This window comes from Oncorhynchus keta, chromosome 22 (assembly GCF_023373465.1).
Source record: "Oncorhynchus keta strain PuntledgeMale-10-30-2019 chromosome 22, Oket_V2, whole genome shotgun sequence".
In the NCBI taxonomy this organism is placed as follows: domain Eukaryota; kingdom Metazoa; phylum Chordata; class Actinopteri; order Salmoniformes; family Salmonidae; genus Oncorhynchus; species Oncorhynchus keta.
Genome location: NC_068442.1, coordinates 13,342,693 through 13,366,242, shown reverse-complemented (window position 1 = coordinate 13,366,242; position 23,550 = coordinate 13,342,693). Strand labels below are relative to the sequence as shown.

Below are 23,550 nucleotides of genomic sequence, written 5' to 3'. Positions count from 1 at the left end.
TGGCCTATTCTTATTGCCAGATCTGTTGTCCCTATCACCAACTGCATGTGGTTTTTCAAGTATTTTGTTAAAAATCTATTAGGAGGCTATAATTAGAGGCCTGTGAGCTAAGGTCTCTTGTTAAGCGGAACCCTGTAATAAAAACAGTTATAAAATACAAATAGAGTTCTAAAATTATTCTGCAAGACACCAGTACCCAAAATAATAGCCTGAATGGCAATGCCTCCAAGTTGATGGCCTATTTTGTATTTGGATATGCCTAAATTAAACATTGACTTGAAGTGATAGGCTAAAGAACTTCAGAGAATTTAGATCATTTTAAATACACACATGGATTTCAACAAGCAAATGGATAAGACTGATCTATTCTCTTTGATTTAGTTCCCATTGCAACTCAGACAAATGACTGAATTGATGACATTCTGACTGACTGAACTGAATAAAAGATTAATTAAATGTTCAAATATGTTGGAATGATGAGTTGCACACATTATGCTCTGCACTTTACTTGGCTAGTAGGCAAATAGGCCTCCATTAGGGTATAATGACTCTATGGCTGCAGGCCTCCATTAGGGTATAATGACTCTATGGCTGCAGGCCTCCATTAGGGTATAATGACTCTATGGCTGCAGGCCTCCATTAGGGTATAATGACTCTATGGCTGCAGGCCTCCATTAGGGTATAATGACTCTATGGCTGCAGGCCTCCATTAGGGTATAATGACTCTATGGCTGCAGGCCTCCATTAGGGTATAATGACTCTACCGAGCGCATGGCTTGAGCGAGGATTTTCGTTTGCATGATAGTGTCACGTTCTGACCGTTAGTTCATTTTTTAACGTCTTTATGTTAGGTTGGTCAGGGCGTGAGTTGGGGTGGGTAGTCTATGTTATTTTTTCTAGGTTTTTATATTTCTATGTGTTTGGCCTAGTATGGTCCTCAATCAGAGGCAGGTGTCGTTCGTTGTCTCTGATTGAGAATCATACTTAGGTAGCCTGTTTTCCCTATTTTGATTGTGGGTGTTTAATTTCTGTTTAGTGTCTGTTCAACTGGCAGAACTGTATCGTTTTCTCTTCATTATTATTTTGTGTAGTGTTCAGTTTTTCAATTCAAATATGACGAACACTTACCACGCTGCAATTTGGTCCTCTTCTCCCTTCCACCAACGAGAAGCGTTACAGATAGGTTAAGCGCAGTTTCGACATGGTGGGATCTTTTTGTGTCAGTATAATTAATTGTTTAAGAAATGGCAGTGGAAATGCCTTTATGCGCAAATATTGATATAATAAACATCATATCGAAAGTAAACTTGGAGTCACACGATGATATGTTGTGTGTTCCTCTCACTATGACTCGGAAAAGCATGCAGTTTATTTGTCTACATATGAAATACATTTTGATGAACTTCACAGGGTGGTGAAAGTGCACGGTGTTGAGTTTGATGCTTCTTATCAATAAACATCAAGAGTCTTATTCTGGTGACATGATGATCAATGCTTGGCTGCCGTTTGACAAATACAAATAATGTAATAACAATAATATCCATAATAATATCATGTAGGTAGCCTACCCGCACTGTATCTGCGAGCTGTTGGTAAGACCTCATGTGACAAGATTGGGCACATTTGCAATGTAATGCAACAGTTTTTGTGACAAAATAAAATAGAGTTGAACGTGCAATGGAAACCAATTTAACTTGATTTTTTTTTCTGTAAGTTAGAATTTAACCGCAAAAGTGATTTGTATGTGCTCTACGTCATCACGCACAGCCGTTTGTCCAACAATAAGACAGGTTGATGGAAACATCTCAAATTTGAAAATGCGCATATTGTTTTATGCAGATTTTAGAATATTCGTATGAAAATCTGTTGCCAATTAGATGGACACTTAGATCCTGACACATGTGTCATTGGTGCTGGTGGCCTGTGTTCGAGACTCGGTATGGGAATCACCCTACTCTCATATTCTTAGCAAAATTGTATATGTGGTGTTTATTTTTTTAGTTCTCTTTGAGATGCTCAACTATATAGAATTAATACATACTATTAATTCATGAGGTAATAAAAATGTGGTCATAATTCGTGCTCAAGGAGAAATCCTACACATTCCCATTTTTCAATGAGATACTCATTTAGATCAGAGAGGTGTGTTGTAACTGTTGCTAAATAATGACATTAACATATTTTGCTAAGAATATGAGAGTAGGGTGATTCCCATAGCCAGTCTCGAACACAGGCCACCAGCATCAATGACAAATGCTCTAACCACTGTCCCAATATGAGATATCTCTAGGTGTGCTTATTGGGCCAGTATAGTTAGACCCTGTACTGTCCAGAAGAAACTCTACCCCTCCCTCCTAGGCAACTGGGTAGATCCGAAACAACTTGATTGGTGTCAGGATGTTAAAAATCGGATGAATGCACTTTGAAGTAAATCTCAGCTCTGTTAAAAGTACACTAAAGAAAAACTTTTATTGATCATAGTGACTCAAAAGTATCATTAAAACAGGTTAATATGCCCCACCAACATTAGACAACTATACTGAAAGCTCTTAAATTGCTGAAATAAGTCAATGAAATAAATGATGAGACTCGTCAGATTAACCCATTCATGACATGGACATGGTGGCATAACAGGAAGACCGGCATACCGTGAACCAAGAGGTTGTGAGTTTTAATCCCAGGTGAAGACTGTTGAATAATAATTACTTTAGAAATTAACATGCACAATTTTATCATGTATGTCAAAGTGTGTCAGTTGAAAACACTGTATGTGTCAGTATCTCTAACCTTGCTTCAGACAAAGAGCTACGGATGGATCAGTGGTTCACCAAGCAGGGCCTCGATTGGCCCCGGTAACGGTAGCAAGGCGTGATACAATTTTTTGGTGGGGAGAACATTTCTTTGGTTCCATCAGGCGACGTCATGACAACTGATACACAGAAATGTTCTTGCAACGTTCCCATGAAACGTGTCTATAACATTAATATCTTGTGTTCCGAGAACATGGCAACCATGTACTTTGTATGTTTGGTGAGTCGTTAATGGGATATTCTCCTAACCCTCTGAAAACTGGACACGCATGTTTTTGCAACATCCCATGAAACGTATCTAGAACATTTGTATTGTATATTCTGAGAACATGGTAACCACAATCTGGGTATGTTCTGTTTGACATTCTACAACGGGTGGGTCTAATTCTGAATGCTGATTGGTGCATTTCCAGCCGGTGTCTATTCCACAAGTTACCACCGGCTAAGTCTATAATGTTAAAATGCCTATTTACTTGTTCCATCTGTTCCATCCACTGTCTCATCAGCCCAGGCAGGGAAGTTATAAACTTGATCTCCACTATAAATGGAACATTTAGAACGAACGACTGGGTAGCGTCCATAGATACAGAACAAAAATACTGAATGACTGGGTGGCGTCTCTGGCAACCGAACCGATAGAACAAACGACCAGCCAGCTTGGCTTGGGTAGCAACTCTAGATTTGTGTCGGGACTATATCTTGTGGAAGGATGAAATAGTATGAATAAATTCATCAAAATAATATTTTTAATGATAATATGTCAATCATTATATGAATATGTTGGTGACCCGTTGTACAAAGTGATAATGCCTGAGAAGCCGGTGTTTGGAGGATATATCGGCATGGTTTGCCAGCCCTCAACTTAACAACACCCGTGCCAATATATCCTCCAAACACCGGCTTCTCGGGCATTATCACATAATTAAGGGAATGTTCTCCTAACTATGACACCAAAACATGCTAACATAGATAGAATGTTCTCCTGACTAACAGAATACTGGAAATTCAAACATTAGAGGAACATTACGGGTAACATTACAAAAACATTCTCTCTACCCCAGAATTGTTAGCTGGGATACTGTACACTTTTGAAAGCAGTACGCCACACAAGAACAAAACAGATGTTGTGCCCAAAACAGAGTTGACAGGCACTTTAATGTCTTTTATAAGAGCATATTGTGTTTCATATTGTGTTTCTGCATCAGATGGATCAGAATGACAGAGTTTTGAGTTGCACGCATATTACATGCATCTAATATCAAAGGATCCCAGCTGTCTGAAAGATCTCTCTAGAGAGGCAGGTGCTCTCTGCAGGCGTATCACACAAGATTTAAGCCACTCCATCAAATGGGTCCCATTGCCTGGGTGATTTGTTACTGATCAGATGGTGAAATTGTATCTTCCTCTAAGTGGGGATGTAATCAGTGCCACACACCTATGACTCCAATACCTTTGTTTTAGTCCGTCTGAGAATCACAATCAAAAGAGTTTAAACTAACTACAGTGCAACCGTTTCCTCTGACACATTGTCTGCTGAGGTAAGCCTATCTACCTAATGAAACAGTGTTCTAAAGATCCAAACATATAGGAAAGGATCGTATAGGAAAGGCATATGATGTTATAAGGAGGCAGGATCACTACTTGACCACTAGGTGGCATTGAACGCTCATGTAATATGAAGTTACTACGGGGAAAGAGTAAGATTAGGAGGAAGAGGTACAGATGACATCATTCATGGGGTAGAGAGAGAGGCACTCACCTGAAGTCTCTGCTCTCTCCATGGGCCCTCCACCGCCACCATTCAAGCTGGCTGCATGGCCGTTGAGGAGCATGTGGTTCTGGTCACTGGAAGACTGGAGGACTGACAGGAGGTTTCTGTGGAGGTGGTGGTGGTGAGGAGTCGGCACTGGCTTCAGCAGCTCCAGAGGAGAGAGGAGAGGCTGGATGACCGACCTGCCCCACTGGCCCTGCTTCTCCTGGGGACACTGAGGGGCCTCACTGGACCCATGGCGACGGCCAACCATCATCTCTGTCATCTTCTCACTCAGCCGTGCTTCGCTGCTGCTACTCTTCATTATCCTTAGCTTGTTGAATTCCTCTTCTTCCTCAACTTTGTTAAACACATGGCTCTCGGGTGCACAATCCTCCTTGTGAGCTGAGAAGTCATAGTTGTGTTGGTCGTCCTGCCTTGTGGGCATCTCCAGGTCACCAGTGCCAGATCCAATCTCTGACTGTTCAGCCGTGTGTTGCCCATTGTGTGCCTGGAGCCTGTTGCTATTGGAGGAGAGGGGGCCATTACACACACTGCTGTGCTGCTGGAATAACCCAGTCAATCCCCCTTGAGATCTGTCCATGTGGGCTGAGCCAGTCTGAGGCGAAAGCACCCAGTCTGGCCTGAGAGACAGATCCAGTGGCTCATACTGGGACTTCCTGGTCCTGGGTGTGACTGCAGAGCCACCAGTACCTGTCTCCCCCTCACTGTCCCGGTCACTCCCCTTGACTCCAACACGGTCCTCCCCCTCAGAGCTCCCCTGTCCTCCCCCCCGAGTGCTGACCATACCTCCCCCTGCCCTCCTCTTTCTGTCCCCTCTCAGAACACTAGATGTCAGGCCATTGATGAAGGTCTGTATGGATTGATGAAGACCCTGTGGCTTCACACTGTTGTCCTCCATAGCTGGAGGTCCTTCATAGGCCTTGTGCAGGTTTGAAGGGTTAGGCAGATTGGGTGATAGCCTGTCTATGTGCAGAGTTGCTGGGTTTCTCCTGTTCTCATCAGGATCCTCCAACCCACTGTAGAGGCCAGGAGTAGGGCTCTGGTCCTTGGGGCTGGGGGTCTGTGGGGACGAGGGGTCTATGTTGTCCCTGGTGTCGTGGTTCCACTGGGGGTGGTGGTGGAGGTGGTAGCCTTCCAGATGGTAACTGAGAGAAACTGACTGTGGGCTGGTGTAGTCACTGGGGGGACAGCTGTAGGGCTTCTCCTCACCTGTTAGAGCTACAAGACAGAACAGCGGCACAGCCTGAATCAGACAGTCTCGATTACCAATCTTTCACATTCATGTTTCTCTGGATAGTTGTGCTATATTAGAGACAATTGTCTGACTTGTACAACTAAATCATTGGCAGAGTGAAAAACAACCTAAAGAACCTGAGCGATTGGATCATCTCTTTGAACTTGGGAAATGTGTGTGTAAATATAGTCGCCATTTCTGAACATGAACCATGTGTGCAGCGCCACACAATACTGAGTTGAATGATTTAAGTTGTGCTCTGCAGTAAATCAGGCTTGTAATCAGCTTTCAGCCCAAGCGATGCATCATCGCACAGTCTGGAGTGCAGAGCACCATACGCATTGAATATACTCAAAGATGTTAGCAGCAAATAAGATTCTTTATAATGACATACTGTAGTAACTATCTTCTAAATGAAAGAGGCGCACATGTTGCAGACAGAGGGCCCTATTCTATCGAAAGCAACCAACTGGGATTCCAAGTCAAAAAGAACATTCTTTCTCTGCAACGAGAGATAATTTCAGTTTCATTTTTGTTTCTTTCTGTGAACATTGTTTGGTTGAGTTCAATTTTGCAGAGTGAGGAAAATTCTATTATTGGCTTTTCCCCATGAACTTGGTGAGCAACTTGGATTGTACGATGTTCATATTAGGACAAAGTCACATGTCCATGAAGCTTGTGTTAAAGTCATTTGGGTACCTGTCCTAACATGGACTCTGTATACATGAACATTTCCCACCATGTGTCATGTTAGGTTGAGCTGTGTAATAACAGCCTATCCTATAGGGTTCCATAAACTTCCACAATTTTGAGTTAGTGCTTGTCTGAGAGATCCTTGGCTGTGTCCCAAATGGCACCACATCCCCTATATAGTGCACTACTTTTGGCCAGGGCTCTGGTCAAAAGTCGTGCTGTATATAGAGCGTAGTATGCCATTTGAGACACACGGCTTCAATTCCTCTGTCTTTAAGCAGCCCAGCTGTTTCGGTGCCATTCCAATTACTGTAAAAGTCATCCGCCGCCATTAAGCCACAAATATTGGCAGTTTATTGTCTAACACTCTCCTGGCATTTGAAGGTCAGGTCATATATTATACTGTGTCTTTTAGGGATGTGGCGTCTGGGATGGCGAGATAAAGCCCAGCACTGTTCATTTAATTCTATGCATATTGATGCCTTATTGTTCTTCTTTAATGGACTAATATCTGACTTACAACAATGATTTCTTCCCCTTGGATGAAATATACATTTTATAACAACGCTAGATCAGACCTGACCCTGAGGAATTTCTCCCCAATCTCTAATGATCTAGCGTTGTTTGTTATGCTGTCTCCAACTTTAATACTAACACCATCCATCATTTAATGATAAATTATTTTATTTTTAAAGAGCCTTTCTTTAAATATTAGAATTTTAAATGACATAATATAGCTAGAGGAGAGAGGAATATAAATTAATTGAATGGAGCAGATCATAAAGCCCCACACTAATAATGAGGTAGAAAGCACTGCTAGTCACATATAAATTACCTTGAACTACACACAGTCAACTACACTGTGTGTGTGTGTGTGTGTGTGTGCGTGCGTGCGTGCGTGCGTGCGTGCGTGTGTGTGTGTCCAGCCAGGACAGTGAGCAGGCAAGGAGCCTCCTCAGAAACACCACACCCATTGTCTCCCCACTGGGCACAGACGTCAGTTCAACGTATAGTTTTGATTTACATTAGATTGAGTTGTCAACTAATGTGAATAACAAAAAATGTTACCACGTTATTCGATTTAGGTAAAAATTCCATTATCTTGATGGCTTTTTGCAAATCCAATCAGTTTTCCAAGTTGATTCAATGTCCTCACATTGAACATTTTTGCTGAAATAAAGTGGAAATAACATTGATTCAACCAGTTTTTGCCCAGTGGGTCCAGTAACAAAAAAAAACTCCTACTGCTTAACGGCAGTCTATCAGTCTATCAGTCTATCAGGTTTCTATCCAATTGGTGACAGATTTTCATGCAAATATTAAAACATTTGCATGATGAAAATATGCGCATTTTCACACCAGTAGTGTATTTTCACCAAGCTGGCTTGTTGCGGATAAAAATAAATAAAAAACATTACCATGAAATTACCAGCAGGCCTAAAATGCAGAACACAGACATATGAGACCTTATCTTTGGCCACTGTCTCTTTCATAAACACATTTGCTCGCCAATACCCCCCAGAGCAGCAAAACCAAACAAAGACTCAACACCCGACTCTCCCCTTTTCTCTTGTCTTTGGACGGGTGCCATCTTTGTAATTGTGTTGTTCATGCTAACTTAATCAGTTTTAGATTTACTTACACTGCTGAGGCCCACATTATGTGCAAGAGTAATTTTAGCGCTTCGATTGATCAACCAAACTCCAATTACTGTATCATTACAGGGCCCTGCCTCTCTCACCTAACACAGAGGATCATACAATGAAGTGGTGCATATGAGTTATACAGCCTGCGATTAGAAATGCAAAATAAGAACTCAAATAATGTGCTGTGGCAAAGCATCCAGCTGGTGGGGAAAGTGATTCATTTCATATGGAAATGCATTCTTTATTCAATGTATTCACCCCCCATGTATACGGACACACACACACGCACACGCACACGCACACACACACACACACACACACACACACACACACACACACACACACACACACACACACACACGCACGCACGTACGTACACACACAGAGACGCATTATTGTTCTATTATAAAAGTATACATGCAGTATAAACTAAAACACCTAAATGAATAAACCTTGGTGGTTTGCTTTAAGATGAAACCATCTGAGAGGATAAGACACAAGACTGCTGGGGAGAAAATAAGTACACCAGATGTTCTTTGATGTTTATAATAGCATATATTATTAATATTAATTAGACCACATTGTCAATGACGCATTTGGGACGTTTCCAAGTCAATTAAGCCAAATGGCATTCAGGAGACGTGGAACAATATTTCAAGGCAGGTGTTCACAACTCCCACGGTAAATCTTTTTATCAGCGTCTAGGAAAACAAGCATTTTGAGCTTCATTTGAGCCTCATACCTCTTATCTGCAATAATAATTAAAAAGAGGATTAAGGGACAGAAGTGAGAATGGGAAGTCAAGCCAAAAGGTAATCCGGTATACAAATCAGAAATCAGTAGTGTTCAAATCTACTTGTATAGGCCCAGTTTGTGCATTTAAAAAACCCCAGCTATGGTACACATTTAAAGGGATTGTTCAGTGAAATTACAAATGTAGATGTTTTTTTCTGAACTATCCCTTTAAGCATCATCAGATGGAACTAGAAGTTAGAAGGATTAAATACAGTTGCACTGATTTCTATCCCCCGAAACATGATCCTTCCTTGTCTCTCTGTAACCACTCGTAACGTGTTAACATGTATACAGTAGAAGTAGCGTGAAGGCCGGGGAAAGGAACAACGACTAAGTGAGGACGAAATCATTACATGCACATTGACCTTGGGGTTAAGAGTTTGAATAGGACTAATGAATAACTGTCAGAGGATTTCAGGCATGTTTATGTTCCCAATTCAAATCCAGACGCTCTGATGTAGGTCAGGGGCCTCTAAAGCACTCCCATTAGTTGATCTTTTTTTAAACGAGTCATTATTCACAATCTAAGATTAGAATTAGAGTATTTCATCTGTCTTGATTAGATTTTAAGAACACCATTCTCAACACTAGCTCGTAGCCATATGAGTAAACAGAACATAATCTAACATGTTGACACTTGTATCACCAGTGTATTTGGACAACTTTATCTGCATCTACTGTATCTAGTAAAGCAGTCGTTAACTCTGACAACTGTATCCGCTATCCATATTGGAAACATCAGTATAACTTCATGACTACAGCCACTTTGGTTAGGAATAAAACGGCCACTTATTCAGGCCTAATCAATGTGTCTCAAGCTGAAACATCTGGCAACAATGATAATTCCTCAACATCTCCTGAATTAGAACTCCTCCAGCCACTGTAATACTCCAGCCCATCGAGACACACTCGATCAGTTAGCAGGCGCAGCAAACTTATCCCATTCCTAAAGCCCCTCATCAAGACTTGCACTTAGTGCCTGTATGTTCTCCATATGTGTAGGATTTACCTATCTGTCCCGCAGCAGACCTGCGTGTTGAGCCGGGGCCAGCAGTGTGTGATTGTGTTAATTAGTCTGTCATTGTGAGCATGGGGAGCAGCTGCAGAGGTCTCGGGGATATATTGTCAGAGCAAAACAATGCAGTCCTTAAGCCCCTGAGTGAGTCCTCCATTACACAGGAACTAGGGGAACAAGATGAGGAGAGGCGAGCCGGGATCCATCATTTAAAGAAGCACTGACGCCTGACCTTTAAAATGAATTAGTTTCCATGCTTAATATCGACTCAAATTACACTCTGATACCGAACGTGGCAGCCCAGACTTCCTCCAATTCATTCTCAGCTAGCTCAGCTAGCTTTTACAAACATAGGACTGTAGTATTGGCTGGGGACTGTGGAAGCAGGAGAAGCTGAAAATACCATAGATTGTAGTTGTTTTGTAAAGGGCTGTGGCAGGATTACCCTTAAAATGCTGGTATTTACATGTGCATACAAGTATAAGTAGACAATATGTCAACAAAACATTTAACAAGATTAGACCTGATCCATTTATCTCTGTTTCGCGGCCTTCATTTGGGGAAACAGTGGATCAAATCCCCCAAAACCGTGTCAGAGACACTGACTCTCACCAACCCTGCTAGAAGATCAAACCTGGGTTCAAAGACTATTTGAAACATTTCCAATAGTTTGCGTGTTTGCTTTAGTCTACCTGGAGTGCTCAGGTGCCTGGTGGTCGTTTGCACTTTGGGGACGTTTCTATTGGTTCCATTGAAACACGCGAGCTCAATCGAAAACAGCTAAAGTATTTGAAAGAATTTCAAATAGCATTTGAACCCAGGTCTGTAAAAGATCCAGAATTCTAAGCTAAGGAGGAGATGAGGAAGCTTATATTTTTATGTGAAAATACTAGAGCTGCAGCTAGAATGCAGACAATGTGTTAACAGGATGCCATGACAAGAAAAGCATGCACCCAGGGAGTCAAATCATCAAAATCACCAGGTGGAACAGAAGACTATCAATAAAAATACCATGTGGTATATCAAATCATAAAAATCACCAGGTGGTATATATCAAATCATTAAAAACACCAGATGGCATGCATTAACATATTGTGCCCCGTAGGAAAGGCAAGGGGTTGGAATTGGACTGATATAAAATAGCAGAGGCTAATTATCTCTAGCATTCAACATGACAACATTAAAGTTAATAAGCAAAGAAAGTCCTTATTATTACTGATTATATATTTTTTGTATGGATATGCTGCTGTACTGACCCTGTGCTTCAAGACAAGTTCACCTGAATAGATTAGTGAAGTTTAGCCAAAGGCATTGTTTTATCTCCTAATGGAACAGTGTAGTTGTGTTCCATTCGAGTCTATGCATGATGGGAGGGATAGCAAATGGTGTACATTTGGAACATATGGCCGATTTATGGAAGTTCTCAAACATCCTCTCCATATAAGTGTGCCCTTTGAAGTCACATTATGCTGGTCATCTATTTGACCTTGACCCTGGAACTGAGGATATGTCAGTTACTGTAAAATATTGACCATAGAATACAGAATGCATAAATAGACCTATAACAAATCATTTAGAAAAACAGAAACAACAATGTCTTAAACCATCTGCAACCACTAAGTAAGGAAAGACGGTTTTGTACCTGAGACTGGGGAGGAGGGGTGGCTGCTGTCATCCTGGGTACTGCCAGTCTGAGAGAAGCATGGTCCTATGAGGCTCCCCTGCAAGACATGGCTCAGTCCTGGGCTGCTAGGCCTACTAATAGCCTGGTTCTCTGGTTCGCTCACAGACGCTTGTCGCTCATCTAATGACACCCTCCGCTTAGCCAGGAAGGCCCGCTGCTGTTCTTTAGCTGTGTATAGGTCTCCCTCATCTACAGCCGGTCCTGGTGCCATGACCTGCCAGCCTGGGTAGCTATTGAGGTTGTCTCCCTTGTTGGCAGAAGCCTGTAGTTGATACTCCCTGCTGCTGGCAGTCAGAGGAGGCACCAGATTATTCAAGCCCAACAAAGAGCGATTATTCTCCCCTTCAGTCATTGAATCATGTCCTGGTGCCAGCATCCTACCCAGCATCTCTTTCACCTTCATCCCAATGCCAGTTGTGGCGAAGATCTGCTGGAACTCTGAATGGCCCGCTCTCTCAGCGGAGAGGAACCTGCTGTTGAGGCTTGAGATGTACTGGGAGTAGAGGTGGATGTAGTGGGCATCCTGGGCTACACTAGTCATGCTGACAGATACCCCCTGGTCAGCAGGGAGCTGCTTGTTCTTAGCAGCCAGCTTGTTGAGGTGGACCTTCATGTGGTTCTTGAGGAACCAGGGTTCTTTGAATCGCCGGCTGCAGATCTGGCAGCAGTGCTCGAACGAGTCCTTGTGCTTACGCATGTGTCCCTTGAGGAACCAGGCCTGACTGAAGGTCTGACCGCACACCTCGCAGGGGAACTCCCCACCAGGGTGCTTCACGCCCCGACCGCTGCCCAGCGCGGGCCTCTGAGTCTGGACCGACTCGGTGGCGATGTGGGTCGTCTCCACATGGCTAATGAGCTCCTCCTCATGGGAGGTTGCGAACTCACACAGGGTGCACTTGTAGGGCTTGTGGAGGATCCGGATGTGGCGCTCTAGCTCCTGCTGCTTCCTGAACTTGCCCTTGCAGAAGGAGCAACGGAAGCCTGCAGAAGGCTGGGCCTGGGTGTGATCCTCCTGGCCTGTGGTGGTCATCTTGGGGGAAGTGGATCGCAGTGATAGAGTCTCTACAGGGCCAGAACCTGTGAAGGTCAAGGGGAGCTGGGTGGTGGTAGAGGCAGGCTTGGGTTGCTGGGGCTGGGCTATGTGGGGTCGTGGTGGCTGGGGCAGACCACCTAGACCATCCCTAATGTGCCTGTCCCTCAGGATGGCCCTCTCCTCCAGCTCATGGAGCAGTCTGTTCTCTTCTCTGATCCGGCCACGGCCTTTCCCAAGGTTGCCCTGCTTGTGAGTGCGCAGGTGGATCTTGAGGTTGCCCTTCTGTGCTGCCCGATGGTCACAGTAAGGGCATTTAAAGGGCTTCTCGCCTGTGTGCGTGCGCATGTGCAGCGACAGGATGCTGTTAAAGCGGAAGCGCTTACCACACAGTTGGCACGGGTACTTCCTGTTCTTGCGCGTGTCTTCCTGGGTGCTATTGACCTGGGTCATGTGACCCTGGTTCTGTACCCTCAGGAACTGTGGGAAGATGTCCACCCTTCCATTTATGCCACTCACAACCCTGGCTGAATCCATCAGCTGATTGGCTAGCAGTGCCATCTGGCTCCTTTAGTGTGACTGTCCTCGTCAAATGGCGTGGCGGCTTTATCTACTCTGGGATCTGTGGACTGTTACAGTATGGAGGTCAGAGATTGGATGTCCCAGAGTCCTTCAGAAGCTTCTGCTTGTGGTTGATGGTATAGCGACCTTTGATACCTTTTCCTCAGAGATGGGAGTTGGACACACCTAGGCACATAATAGAAACTTCCACCTAAAAAGAGAAAATAATAGAAAAGACACATAAGGCATGAACGTGAGCAATAAGTACAATAAAGCCCTCATATTACATACTACATTTACAGAAAACTCAAAGTGAAAATTATAAAGTATTCCAGTGAAGATTTGGTGGAAATGTTCTAGTTAAAGGCCCAGTGCATTAAAAAACACATTTGTCTGTGTTTTGTTTCATATTGTAAAACATCTGAAAACGAACACTCTAAAAGTGTGAAAAAAGTTGGTCAGTGTTATTTCCTCATACTTGCTGGTTGAAAGTACAATCTACACAGTTCTTTGTGATCAGAAGGTTTGCATGGGCGGGAGTTTTGGCTTGCCTGTTGACATCACCAGTCGATAAATTGGATAATAGACCAATAACAAAGAGAGTTCAAAAACTCTGTCAATAACAGCTAGTTTTCAGTGTTCCCCTCCCCAGTCAGACCACTCCCAGACAGTCCTAGAAAAATTATTGCTTGAGAAAAAAAATCTTAAAACTATTTTAGTTTTTTGGAAAACTATTACAGTAAGGTTACCATGTTGTAATATTGATACAAAAATGGCTGCATCGGTCCTTTAAACATATCTGACAAAAGAATTATGTATGTTGTTAACATGCTTTGATCATTTCAACTAGGAGATGACGCACCTGAAATAGATAAAAGTACTGTGTGTTTCTTATTCCTGTCTTTAGTATATTTGTGGTCTCACCTTATTGTTGTAGGATGCTAAAAAGCTGATTACGCCTAACAACAAAGTCTTCCTCTCCATTTACAGTATACCAATACTATGATGTGAGATGGAAATCTTTCTCTTGGTCTCATTTTAAACTGACCGTAGGTAGCTACAATACTTAGCAAGCATAAACAACACAGCACCAAACAACGTATCAAATCACGTCATACAAATCCTACCAGATATTTCACAAATATTTAAAATTGTTGTACAACCAAAAGCCAAAAAACAATGAAACATAACCTCTTCTCCTCTTCTCCACCGACCCATTTCCTCTCCATTCCTATGTACTAACAAACAAAGAGGCAAGTTTAAAACGTGCTACGATGGCATAGGTTACATAAATACTAAAAACAAAAAGTTCTATATAAGAGTTCTTTGGCTTGTAACCATAGCAGATACCTTTTTGGTATTATATAATTTAATAATATATATAATTACAATCAATATAAATCTGAATTAAACAACAGACTGACTGATCCTACAGCCTTCTTAGACTCAACAACCTTGAATCAATTATCAGCAGACAAAATATTCAATAAAAACAGAGATGACCCAAAAATAAATATTAGACACTGTTAAAACATTCGTACGGAGAGAAGCACCAGGAATGAACGGCTTTCCCATAGAATAATATTTAACATTTTGGGACAAAGTAGCTCCCCTACTAACACAAATGACAAAACACCTCACTTAATTCAGTGCTTCCTAGTTCCATGTATCAAACAGTTATTTCAGTTATATTAAAATCAGGAAAATCTGGAGAGTCCCCTGCTGATTACAGACCCATAAGTTTAATACATTGTGACAATAAAATAATGACAAAGCTCATAAGCAATAGAATAGCAAAAGTCGTATCACTCTTGATACATATCAATCAAACAGGGTTTATTAAAAATAGACACTTACAAACAAATACAAGAACATGTTTTAGTTTAATACAATACGCAAAAAACAAGATATAGGTTGATCAGACTTTCGACCATCTTAAATGGCATTTTCTATTCACAACATTGGAAGTTTTCAACTTTCCAGCTGAAATAATACATGTAATAAAAATATTATATAAATGTCCTAAAGCAAAGGTATATACACAAATAATACATTATCTGATGAAATTGATTTAGAAAGAGGCACAAGACAGGGATGTCCTCTTTCCCCCTCCTGTTTGCACTGTCAATTGAACTGCTTGCAGAAAGAATTAGACAGGTATTAGTATTGGTAAACATGAATATTAACTAAATGTATTTGCAGATGATCTCCTGATATACCTGACCAATATTGAAAGCTCAATGCCCCCCTTGAAAACAAATATTTTCTGAATACAATAAAATCTCAGAATCTAAAATGAATGTGGGAAAAAAGGAAATAATGGCAATAGGAAAAATATAAATAATAATTATACAGCAATCCTTTAATTGGACCACAATTTTTTTTAAATACATAGGATGCTTAATAAGTGACAAACAAATATATAAAGATAACTTTATCCCGTTCCTTAACAATATGAAAGCAGTTCTAATTAAATGGAACAATCTTCCCATAAATCTTAAAGGTAGAATAAACCTTTTCAGAATGGCATGGCTCCCAACGTTTTTATAGTTATTCTCAGTAATACCAATTACCCCACCGAACATATTCTTTAAAAAGTATACTTGGGTACATAATGAAGAGGTGCATTCTACATAATGAAGAGATGCAATCTTTTCATGTGTCTGTTTTCAAAGGATGGAGCAAAGAACATTAACAACTTCATAATTAAGAACATTAGAACCACATGGAAGAATCAATATCACTCCCTACATACCAATGCTATGGAACAATCCTTGGATAGCCTTTTAGAATTCACAGATACGTTGGTCCACATGAAAATCTAAAGGCATATAATGTACGTATAATCCACTATAAACTAATGTATAGATTTTTTAAATATAAAACCTACAGCAAAATGGCTGAGTCATGTCTTAAGTGTAAAATGAACAATGACTCAATAATCCATACGTTGTGGGAATGCTGTAAAGGCCAAACGTTATGGGCGGAGTTAGAATGTTGGCTGTCAGAAGTATTACAATGTAAATGTACTTTTAACCCGCCTATGAGCATATTTCAAGACATGGCATATGAGGGTGCAGTGAGATACCCGATGGGTTGGACAATACTTTTCTTGTCAATCATCTTGAAAAAACGTATACTTAAAAACTGGAAATCAACCAATCCTCCGTTGTTAACACAATGGAAAGGTCAAATGCTTTATTATCTAAATGTTGACAGTGTGTGGGCTATGGAGAGTAACAAAATGGTGCAGTTTGAGGCCATGTGGCAGAGAGTGATGCTGGAGATGGGGGTATGAGCAGGTGGGTCTGGGGCTGGGCAGGGTGACGATGTTCATGTTTGTGTTTGTATGCTGTTGTTTGCATGTGTGTGTTTTGTATTGTTTATGAATAAAAAAAATCTTAAGGTTTTATAAAGAACCATTACATTTGACGTTTGAGTCATTTAGCAGAAGCTCTTATCCAGAGAGACTTACAGTAGTGAATGCATACATTTTAAGTGCATTCATTTACCAACATATTTATATGTATATATTCTTATTCCATTCCTTTACTTAGATTTGTGTGTATTATGTAGTTGTTGTGGAATTGTTAGATTACTTGTTAGCTATTGCTGCACTGTCGGAACTAGAAGCACAAGCATTTCGCTACACTCGCAATAAGATCTGCTAACCATGTGTACGCGACCAATAAACATTTGATTTGATTTGTTGCTCAAAAGGTTCTGAATAGAACCTGTCTGGTGCTATTAAGAACCCTTTTCTGATACTGGCTCTCATGAGGACCGCCACAGGACTGAAAACCCCAGAGTTACCTCTGCTGCAGAGGATAAGTTCATTTGAGTTACCAGCCTCAGAAATTGCAGCCCAAATAAATGCTTCACAGAGTTCAAGTAACAGACACATCTCAACATCAACTGAGGACACTGCGTGAATCAGGCCTTAATGGTCAAATTGCTGCAAAGAAACCACTACTGAAGGACACAAATAATAAGAAGAGACTTGCTTGGGCCAAGAAACATGAGCAATGGACATTAGACCGGTGGAAATCTGTATTTTGGTCTGCAGTCCAAATTGGAGATTTTTGGTTCCAACAGCTGTGTCTCTGCGAGGTGCGGTGTGGGTGAACGGATGATCTCCACATGCGTATTTCCCACCGTAAAGCACGGAGGAGGAGGTGTGATGGTATGGGGATACTTTGCTGGTGACACTGTGTGATTTATTTAGAATTCAAGGCACACTTAACCAGCATGGCTACCACAGCATTCTGCAGTGATACGTCATCCCATTTGGTCTGGCCTTAGTGGGACTATCACTTGTTTTTCAACAGGACAATGACCCAAAACACCTCCGGGCTGTGGGCTATTTGATCAAGAAGGAGAGTGCTGCATCAGATGACCTGGCCTCCATAATCTCCAGACCTCAACCAAGATGTTTTGGGATGAGTCTGACCATGGAGTGAAGGAAAAGCAGACAACAACTGCTCAGCATATGTCGGAACTCCTTCAAGACTGTTGGAAAAGCATTCCAGGTGAAGCTGGTTGAGAGAATTTCAAGAGTGTGCAAAGCTGTCATCAAGGCAAAGGGTGGCTATTTGAAGAATATCAAATATGAAATATGTTTTTATTTGTTTAACACTTTTTTTGGTTACGACATGATTTCATATGTGTTATTTCATAGTTTTGATGTCTTCACTATTATTCTATAATGTAGAAAATAGTAAAACATATTTTAAAAACCTTGAATGAGAATGTTCTAAAACTTTTGACCGGTAGTGTAGCTGCAAAACCTTGTTCGGCTATGCTATACAACTGTTTTAGGTGCTATATAGAACCCTTTTTATTGGTTATTTATAGAACCTTTATGGAGTATGGTTATCTAAAGAACTTTTTATCAATCTCAAAAGTTATTTTTCGATCCTTTTGAAGAACAATACAGGGTTATTCTGGTAAGCCATATTTTACTGTTAAAATGCCTTAGGAGTTATTGTTGTGCTAATTGACAAGTTGAATCAGTTGTGCAAGCTCTGAACAGCTGGGGATCCCTAAGGAGAGAATTGAGAACCACTGATTTAGTAAACCGTTCTCAATTGACACAAGGCCATACATGAGTCTTGGCCACAGTCACGTGGCATACAGTATATTTGAGATTTGTATCTAAAATAATAATTGAGAAATAAATGGCATATGAGATTTTGGCATTACCCAGGCTTCCTTTAAGACTCAATAGTGTTTCAAATGTACAGTGCATCCGGAAAGTATTCAGACCCTTTGACCTTTTCCACATTTTGTCACGTTACAGCCTTATTCTAAAATGGATCAAATAAATGTTTTGCTCATCAACCTACTCATAATAACCCACAAAGTGAAACAGTTTTTTTATTTTTATTTTGCAAATGTATTAAAAATAAAAATAAAACAGAAATACCTTATTTACATAAGTATTCAGACCCTTTGCAATGAGACTCGAAATTGAGCTCAGGTGCATCCTGTTTCCATTTATCATCCTTGAGATCTTTCTACAACTTTATTGGAGTCCACCTGTGGTAAATTCAATTGATTGGACATGATTTGGAAAGGCACACACCTGTATATATAAGGCCCCACAGTTGACAGTGCATGTCAGAGAGAAAAACAAGCCATGAGGTCGAAGGAATTGTCCATAGAGCTCTGAGACAGGATTATGTCGAGGCACAGATCTGGGGAAGGGTACCAAAACATTCTTAAAAAGAAGACGTTTGGAACCACTAAGACTCTTCCTAGAGCTGGCCACCAGGCTAAACTAAGCAATCGGGGGAGAAGGGCCTTGGTCAGGGAGGTAACCGAGAAACCGATGGTCACTCTGACAGAGCTCCAGAGTTCCTCTGTGGAGATGGGAGAACCTTCCAGAAGGACAACCATCTCTGCAGCACTCCACCAATCAGACTTTTATGGTAGAGTTGCAAGACGGAAGACACTCCTCCGTAAAAGGCACATGACAACCCGCTTGGAGCTTGCCAAAAGCCACCTAAAGGACTCTTGGACCATGAGATAAAGTTTCTCTGTTCTGATGAAACCAAGAATGAACTCTTTGGCCTGAATGCCAAGCGTCATGTCTGGAGGAAACCTGGCACCATCCCTACGGTGAAGCATGGTGGTGGTAGCATCATGCTGTGGGGATGTTTTTCAGTGGCAGGGACTGGGAGACTAGTCAGGATTGAGGGAAAGATGAACGGAGCAAAGAGATCCTTGATGAAAACCTGCTCCAGAGCCCTCACCTTCCAAATTGTTCAACGACCCTATGCACACATCCAAGACAACACAGAAGTGGCTTCGGGACAAGTCTCTGACTGTCCTTGAGTGACCCAGCCAGAGCCTGGACTTGAACCAGATTGAACATCTCTGGAGAGAGCTGAAAATAGCTGTGCAGCAACACTCCCCATCCAACCTGACAGAGCTTGAGAGGATCTGCAGATGAGAATGGGAGAGACTTGCCAAATACAGGTGTGCCAAGCTTATAGTGTCATTATTTATTTATCCATTATTTTATCAGGTAAGTTGACTGAGAACACATTCTCATTTGCAGCAACGACCTGGGGAATAGTTACAGGGGAGAGAAGGGGGATGAAGGAGCCAATTGTAAACTAGGGATTATTAGGTGACAGTTTGAGGGCCAGATTGGGAATTTAGCCAGGACCTCTTACGATAAGTGCCATGGGATCTTTAATGACCTCAGAGATTCAGGACACCCGTTTAACCCATCCGAAAGACGGCACCCTACACAGGAAAGTATCCCCAATTACTGCCCTGGGGCATTAGGATATTTTTTTTGACCAGAGGGAAGGGTGCCTCCTACTGGCCCTCTAACACCACTTCCAGCAGCATCTGGTCTCCCATCCAGGAACTGACCAGGACCAACCCTGCTTAGCTTCAGAAGAAAGCCAGCAGTGGTATGCAGGGTGATTTGCTACTGGCAAACCCAAGAAGACTCGAGGCTGTAATCGCTGCCAAAGGTGTCTCAACAAAGTACTGAGTGAAGGGTCTGAATACTTATGTAAATGTGATTTCATTTTTATATTTGTAGTACATTTGCAAAAATGTCAAAAAGATTGTTTTTGATTTGTCATTATGGGGTATTGTGTGTAGATTGATGAGGGGAAAAAACAATTTAATCCTTTTTAGAATAAGGCAGTAACGTAACAAAAATGTGGAAAAAGTCTGAATACATTCTGAATGCACTGTTGGTTCTACAAAGAAAACAATGGTGTCATATGAAGCTCATACTGCTTTCTCTGTAATATGAGTAGTATTATGATTTCAATAACATGTTAAAATAAAAACATGAATATAGAAAATATACTATTTTTGATTTGGCATTTTTTTATACAGTATATATTCTTGAAAATAATGTATTACCAACAGAGTGAATGTGAAAATGGATTCAAAATGGTCACCCTCTGCTGGTGATCAACAGAAATTCAGCAAAAAAAATATAATATCTCGGGAATCTGTTCCTAAGCATTCCCAAGAATAAAAAAATGGACATATGTGATCAATGTAATCAAGGAATGAAATTATTGTTATTTTCAAATATAATCTCTTATTGGGTTTAGTTGTGGTCAAAGTTCAGTGTACAAAATATTATAATTATGTTCCGTCCCACTGACCATCCGCTACAACCTAAAATCAGCCTGTGGCTGAATCTAGCTGACTATCCCTGATTTACATTATATTGTTACACACAGATAATGAGCTACTAGCTAAAGTGCAAACAGTACTTTGGTCCCATGTCTAATCTATATATCAGTCATCTACAATACAAAGTATAGTATCAGTTTTGCCTTTTAGATAATGATGAAAAATATTATATGGACAGGGAGGACCTGATCCTTGATACAGGCCATAAAATACAACCTAATCTTCCTGAAGCTAAACACATTTGACAGGTGTGAGAGAAACATTGAAAGACATCCACCTCATGTTTGTAGAAGCGCTGTCCTGATCATCTAGGTGTGTAATCACAAGGCTTAGAACCATGATCAGGTACTAGTTAATATGACAGGCTGAATAATGTGGTGGTGGAGGGAGACAGGGTTGCTGGCGAAGTGAATAGGCAGACCTGTCAGGTGCTATCTGTCAGAGTGAATTACACTCTTTCAGGGGGAGATTGAGAGAGAGGGTGATTGGTATTAAGCATTGTGTGATGTGATTGGGCTCCCAAGATGTGGCTGTCCATATACACTGAACAAAAATATAAACGCAACAAGTAAAGTTTTGGTCCCATTTTTCATGAGCTGAAATATAAGATCCCAGAAAGGTTTCATACGCACAAAAAAATGTGTATTTCTCTCATATTTTGTGCACACATTTTTTTAAATCCCTGTTAGTGAGCATTTCTCCTTTGCCAACATAAACCATTCACCTGACAGGTGTGGCATATCAAGAAGCTGATTAAACAACATGATTATTACACAGGTACACCTTGTGCTGTGGACAATAAAAGGCCACTCTAAAATGTGCAGTTTTGTCACACAGCATAATGCCACAGATGTCTGAAGTTTTGAGGTCGCGTGCAATTGGAATGCCGACTGCAGGAATGCCCACCAGATCTGTTGTCAGAGAATTGAATGTTAATTTATCTACCATAAGCCACCTCCAATGTTGTTTTAGAGAATTTGACAGTACTGTACGTCCCACCGGCCTCACAACCGCAGACCACGTGTATGGCGTTGTGTGGGCGAGCGGTTTGCTGAAGTCAACGTTGTGAACAGAATGCCCCATGGTGGCAGTGGGGTTATGGTATGGGCAGGCATAAGCTACGGTCAACGAACACAATTACATTTTATCTATGGCAATTTGAATGCCCAGAGATACTGTGACGAGATCCTGAGGCCCATTGTCGTGCCACTAATCCACTGCCATCACCTCATGTTTAGGCATGATTATGTACGGGCCCATGTCACAAAGATCTGTACACAATTCCTGGAAGCTGAAAATGTCCCAGTTCTTCCATGGCCTGCATACTCACTAGACGTGTCACCCATTGAACATGTTTGGGATGGCGTGTTCCAGTTCCTGTCAATATCCAGCAATTTCACACAGCCATTGAAGAGGAGTGGCACAGCATTCCACAGCCAACAATCAACAGCCTGATCAGCTCTATGCGAAGGAGATGTGATGCGCTGCATGATGCAAATGGTGGTCACACCAGAAACTGACTGGTTTTCTGGTCCACGCCTCTACTTTTTTAAGGTATCTGTGACCAACAGATGCATATCTGTATTCCCAGTCATGTGAAATCCATAGATTAGGTCCTAACTGTAACTTATTCAAATCTTTTAAATGGTTGCATATCTCATTGATATTTTTGTTCAGTATATATGCTAATGTTATGCATTTTTTTTTATATCCATTGTTAGGTATGCTCATTGACTAACTGCTAATATAGACCAATGACACTTCTAGAGCAGGTATTCCTAAACTGGGGTACAGGGTACGCACAGGGTACGCGCAATGCTGTTGGGGGTACCCCTAATAAAAATGTGATTCACATTAAAAAATATATTTAAAAAAATGTTTTTCACATTTTCAAACAGTCTTTTTCCTGCCTGAGTAGCCTCGTTTTACTGCCAAAAATCTAATTAAACCATCTATTGTTCAGCAAAATAACAACACAATGTCAAATACAGGTAACCTAGTGAAGTAGTTAACATTCAATCACATTAACCGTTACTCTCCACTAGCGTCCTTATGTAGCCAAACATAGCTGCTACTCATGTTGGTATCTGTACCGATGGCGCAAAAGCCATGACAGGGAGACATAGTGGAGTGGTAATGCGCGTGCAAGCAGTTGCTCCCGATGCCACTTGGGTACACTGCAGCATCCACCGAGAGGCTCTTGCTGCCAAAGGAATGCCTGACAGCTTGAAAGACATTTTGGTCACTACAGTGAAAATGGTTAACTTTGTTAAAGCAAGGCCCCTGAACTCACGTGTATTTTCTGCACTATGCAATGACATGGGCAGCGACCATGTAACGCTTTTACAACATACAGAAGTGCGCTAGTTTTCAAGGGGAAAAGTATTGACATGTTTTATTTATTGAAAGACGGGCTTAAAGTTTTCTTTACTGACCATCATTATCACTTGTCTGACCGCTTGCATGATGACGAGTTTCTATCTGGGTGATGTTTTTTCTCGCCTGAATGATCTGAATCTAGGATTACAGGGACTCTCCGCAACTATATTCAATGTGCGGAACAAAATTGATTAAGAAATTGGAGCTCTTCTCTGTCTGCACTAAGGATAACACACAGGTCTTTCCATCATTGTA

General features: G+C 41.4%; 1 protein-coding gene across 1 annotated transcript in view; it reads right to left on the bottom strand.

Annotated features, from left to right (window-relative positions):
- Positions 1 to 23,550, bottom strand: part of LOC118400826 (zinc finger protein 536-like) — a 44,029-nt gene that overhangs the window by 12,646 nt on the left and 7,833 nt on the right. The window contains exons 2-4 of the mRNA XM_035797818.1: positions 13,399 to 13,453; positions 11,610 to 13,249; positions 4,570 to 5,802 (exon numbers count right to left, since the gene is read on the bottom strand). Coding sequence (XP_035653711.1) covers positions 4,570 to 5,802; positions 11,610 to 13,249; positions 13,399 to 13,453 — 2,928 coding nt within the window. The remainder of the gene's footprint in view (positions 1 to 4,569; positions 5,803 to 11,609; positions 13,250 to 13,398; positions 13,454 to 23,550) is intronic.